The sequence below is a fragment of the Bidens hawaiensis genome, unplaced genomic scaffold (assembly GCF_021521415.1).
Source record: "Bidens hawaiensis isolate Kalapana, Puna unplaced genomic scaffold, B.hawaiensis_p1.1 tig00023456_1, whole genome shotgun sequence".
Lineage (NCBI taxonomy): Eukaryota > Viridiplantae > Streptophyta > Magnoliopsida > Asterales > Asteraceae > Bidens > Bidens hawaiensis.
In genome coordinates this window covers 313430-318670 of record NW_027493689.1, presented here as the reverse complement: position 1 = coordinate 318670, position 5241 = coordinate 313430, and the positions used below count along the sequence as shown (strand labels likewise).

Below are 5241 nucleotides of genomic sequence, written 5' to 3'. Positions count from 1 at the left end.
AACAAGAATTTGAAATGATAGATCTTGGAAAGACAAAGTTTTGTCTTGTGTTACAAATTGAACATCTTAAAGATGGGATCCTTGTGCACCATGAGACTTACATAGAGAAATAACTCAAAAGATTTTATATGGAAAAATCACATCCATTAAGTACTCCAATAGTTGTAAGGGCACTGGATGTTGAGAATGACCCATTTCGACCTCTGGGAGATGGAGAAGAAATTCTTGGTCAAGAAGTACCATTTCTAAGTGCAATTGGTGCACTAATATTTCTTTCTAGCCATACACGACCAGATATATTGTTTTCTTTAAACTTATTGGCAAGATATAGTTCAGGCCCGACTAGGAGACATTGAAATGGAGTCAAACAAATATTTCAATAGATCCAAGGTACAAAAGATATGGGCTTATATTTCACTAACTAATCGAAAACAAGTTTGGTTGGTATTGTAGATGCAGGTTATTTGTCTGACCCTCATACAGGTCGATCTCAAATTGGATATTTGTTTACATATGGAGGTACTTCAATCACAGCTACTTCATCTAATCACGCAGAAATAATCGCAATCTATGAAGCTAGTCGAGAATGTTTTTGGTTAAGAAGTGTAATACAACATATTCGTGGATCTTGTGGTATTTCTTCCAAAGATAAGGGACCGAGAGTTTTACACGAAGACAACGCGGCATGCATTGCTCAACTTAAGGAGGGCTATATCAAAGGTGACAGAACCAAACATATTTCGCCAAAGTTCTTTTTCACACACGATTTGCAAAAGAGTGGAGATGTTATCGCCCAACAATTTCGTTACAACGAAAATTTAGCAGATTTGTTTACCAAATCACTCCCGACCTCAACATTTAAGAAACTGGTTCGTGGGATCGGGTTGCGTCGACTCAAGGAGCTTTTTGTATCATCAGGGGAGAAAATACGCGCTGTACTTTTTTCCCCTTAGCTAATGTTTTGTCCCACTGGTTTCAAGGCAAGGTTCTTAATGAGGCAGAATAAAGCGTATAAAGATGATAATCAAAGGGGGGTGTTACGAATATAGATATTGTTCTGTTCATTATTATGATTTATCAATACTAAATATAGATTAGCATGTTCCTTAAGTTTTCCTCCCTTTATAAATACTAGGGCTGAGCACGATTCGGTTCGGTTCGGTTATTAGGCGAAACCGAAACCGAAGTAATCGGTTATTTGAATATGCAAACCGTTCGGTTTTCGATTTTTCGGTTAACTTCGGTTTCGGTTCAGTTATTTTCGGTTTTTTTTCAATTATGTGTTGACATTGCAAAAAAAAAAATGAAAATGCATGTTTTAAGCTTGTATAAGAACGTTCTAGAGTACCATAGTCCACGTATATATTCAAAAAATAAAAAATAGGCACGTGTTACGTGGAACTATACGAATACAAAGTTACTAAATAGAGTTTAAAAATTAAAAAGTATTAAAAGTTTAGTCCCAATATTCATTCATCATCTTTCTTATTTATTTATATTAAAAGTTTAATCCATTCCTCATCTTGATAATCTTATCATCAATCGGTTCGGTTCGGTTTTTTCAGTTTTTTAAAAATGGATAACCGAATTGAAACCGAAATTTCGGTTTTTCAAAAAAACAAAAAATTAACCGTCGGTTAATGTTTCGGTTCGGTTTTTTCGATGCGGTTTTTTCGGTTTTCTGCTCACCCCTAATAAATACCCATGATTAATTCATTGTATGACTCACCAATTAATAATAAATTTATTCTTCCCGAATTCTCTTCTTAGCTCTTGCCAGTAGGATTGTCGCAAAATACTTCAGAATTTAAACAATTCATAATAAATACATAGACTTAATTATCGTTTTTTGAACGACAAATACTTGATTTATACTAGCCCTTTTATTTTTTTTCTTAAGAAAAATCACAAAGGCTAACTGGGCTATTTTAGGAATTAAAAAGAAATTGCCTCAAAGTTATCTTCTAAGAGTTAATTTTACACGTATGGAAAAACAATGAATGAAACGCCCAAACTCGAGGGGTTTAAAAAGAGATGAATAAATTAATGCCATGAATGTATATGTAAAGCCGTGAGCTTCATAAACAATTATATGTTTCATGTTATCGTATAGAATGATGAGCTTCCAATTCTATAATGTATATTTTAAGCCATGAGCTTAATAAATCTTGTAACTTCTATGAACTCATGTATTACATAAAATCAAAACAATTTCATTATATGACAAACAAGTATATATTAGTTGCAACAATAAATAAATAACCATAAAAGTATATGTATGATAATACAATTTCTATCTGAACTTACTTTTCCAACAAGTTCTTTTTAAAACACTACTTTTCATTTAAACCCATTTCAACTATGGATTATTTGCAAATGACAATCTCAATTAACGAGTTGGCTGCTAATAGACCCATCTCTTAACATATTCGCTCCCAACGTTCAACGACTTACAAAACTGGGATTCTGACGACATCAATAACTGGGATTCTATTAGTTGCAGATCGTTGGGAGCAAACATGTTAAAAGATGAGACTATCGCCAATCAACTCGTTAGTTGGGACTGTTATTTGCCAATAGTCTATAGTTAGGATTATTTAAATCCAATTTACCTTTTAAATATGATAATTTGGCGAAATTATTTTTTAGGTTTAGTTCCAATATCGTAACAAACCTGTTTGATACCAATCGAATTCGCATTGACTCGCCGCTGCAATTCCCTTGTTTTTGTTTTTGTGTAATTTTTTTAATCTAACAATATTATATTGTGGGTTTGATATTGATACTGTAATGAATTTAACCGATACCGAATGAATTTCCATTGGCTTGCCGCTGTATTACCGACAAATAAACATCATTTTAATATTATTTTATCGGCTTTAAACGTGTTAATTTGAAGAAATCATTTTTTGGTTTTAGCTGCGGTATAGGAACGAACCTAGTCAATGCCGACCGAATTCGTGTCGACTCGCTGACGCAACGTATTGTTGAACTGACCCCCCGCGTTTTACCGACGAAAAAACATCATTTAACTATGTTATCTTTTTGTATCATAAGCTATACAAGTGTCACAACTATTCTCGGTGTTTACTAATTTATTTTTTGGGTTTAGTTCATGTACTGGTACGAGCTTATCCGATACTAACCAAATTCATGCTGCTTAATTATAAGCTATACGTGTGCAGATACTGTTTTAGGCCTTCACAGATTTATTTATTTCATCTAGTGTCATTGACGTAACAAACTTAATCAATACAATCAAATTTGTGTTGTGACGGCTGGTTTGGTTACGTAGTTGAAATAAAGTTGGATGGGGGTAAGAATGATGATCACAGTCGATCAAGGTATGTGTGGAAAAGTTGGGTCAACCATCTATCAAACCATTTTTGTCATCATTGTTAAAGCTTGTACTGTGTGGCAATTAATTAATGGTACTTAAAAGAAAACCACGGGCCACATGGTACCTACAGAAAAGTGACCACGAGGCATCGAACACCCTTTTACTCAATACATATATTCTAGTGATTTTCTTTCCTTTATAAAGTGACATAGGAGTAAGTTGGAATACCACCATTGGCCAAATTAAAACCAATTAATAACATGGACATCTTCACTGAATGGCCTCTTACAATCATACTAGGCCTCTCCATTTTATGCATATTCATATACACCACTCTAACCTCCACTAGTTCGTCCAAGGCAAAGCTTCCCCCAAGCCCTCCAAAGCTTCCCATACTCGGAAACGTTCACCAACTACTAGGTAAATCCCGTCATGAGGCCCTTTGGCAACTTTCGAAACAATATGGTCCCGTTATGCAAATCAACATTGGTTCACAACCCTTCCTTGTCATCTCTTCTCCTGACATGGCCAAAGAAGTCTTAAAAACTCAAGATCACAATTTTTGTTCCCGTGGACGTTTCCAGGCTACCAAACGATTTACATACAACTATAATGACGCTGCCTTCTCGCCACACAGCGATCACTGGAGGGAAATGCGCAAGCTTTTGGTGACTGAGTTCCTCGGTCCGAAGAGAGCTAAATTGACTAATCACATGTTGGTGACAGAGATGGAGAGTGTCATCCATTCTCTTTCGTTAAATCCACCAAACAAGGAGGTAAATCTAAGTAGTATGTTCTTAGAGATAGTAAAAAATAAGGTGTGTAAGGTGGGATTTGGTAAGAGCTATGTGGACCAACTGCTAAAGGGTCCGTCGTTAGATTTTATGCTTGATGAAACCATTCGATTACTAAATGGATCCATCGGTGATTCTTTTCCATGGTTAGGTTATTTTATTGACCAACTTAGTGGATGGAATCATAGGCTGGATGATGGCTTTAGAAATCTTGATACATTCATCGATACAATCATTGATGAGCATCGAAAAAATAAGGCGGAAGAGATAAGTGACGAAGACAAAGATTTTGTACATACTGTACTCGACATGGCTTCCAAAGAAAATGCTTCTGGCTATCGACCGAGTTATGCAGATTTAAAAGCTCTCATGATGGTAAACCATTTATTTTATTACATTTACTTTTATAAAGATCAAATTAAATGCTTAACTAATATTTCAGGATATAATTATTGGGGGAATTGACTCAACTGTTCTGGCTTTGATATGGGGAATGTTCGAGATCATTAAAAATCCAAGAGTGATGGAAAAACTACAAAGTGAAATCCGAAACTGCGCGGGAGAAATACAAAAGGTAGAAGAACTGGATACCTCAAAAATGGTATTCTTGAAAATGGTTGTCAAGGAGTCACTAAGATTGCACACGCCTGCTCCATACTTGATTCCACATGCATGCTTAAACCATACTAAAGTTAGTGGGTATGATGTCTTTCCTGGTACTGTTGTTCTCGTCAATGCTTGGGGGCTAGCAAGAGACCCAAGCATATGGGGGGAGAATGCAAAGGAGTTCTATCCAGAGAGGTTTACTGCCAATCCTGATGTTGATTTTGGAACCGATAGATTTGAGATGCTTCCGTTTGGAGGGGGGCGAAGGTCATGCCCGGCAAAGAACACAGCACCAGGTAATTTAGAGTTCGTGATCGGAAACCTTCTTTACTGGTTCGATTGGAAGCTTCCTAGTGGATCGACGATTGAAAATCTGAACACGGAAGAACTGGGTACCGCGGTTCTGAGAAAGAAAGATCCCCTTTTCCTTGTACCCACAAAGCATAAGACTTCATCAAGTACCGTATAAATAATTAATTGTCAAACATGATTTCATCTTTA

At 36.0% G+C, this 5241-nt stretch overlaps 1 protein-coding gene across 1 annotated transcript; it reads left to right on the top strand.

The window, feature by feature from the left end:
• Nucleotides 1–3492: 3492 nt before the first annotated feature.
• LOC143567610 (parthenolide synthase-like) lies at nucleotides 3493–5241 on the top strand. The gene is made up of 2 exons (XM_077053989.1): nucleotides 3493–4509; nucleotides 4577–5241. Exons 1-2 carry the CDS (start codon nucleotides 3601–3603, stop codon nucleotides 5207–5209), a joined length of 1542 nt encoding a protein of 513 aa, XP_076910104.1. The 5' UTR covers nucleotides 3493–3600; the 3' UTR covers nucleotides 5210–5241.

Bases quoted from the DNA above. Each gene is read 5' to 3' on its own strand.
- LOC143567610 (XM_077053989.1), top strand. From the start codon at position 3,601: ATGGACATCTTCACTGAATGGCCTCTTACAATCATACTAGGCCTCTCC. The intron at 4,510-4,576 runs GTAAACCATTTA...CTAATATTTCAG, and splicing joins ATTTAAAAGCTCTCATGATG to GATATAATTATTGGGGGAAT.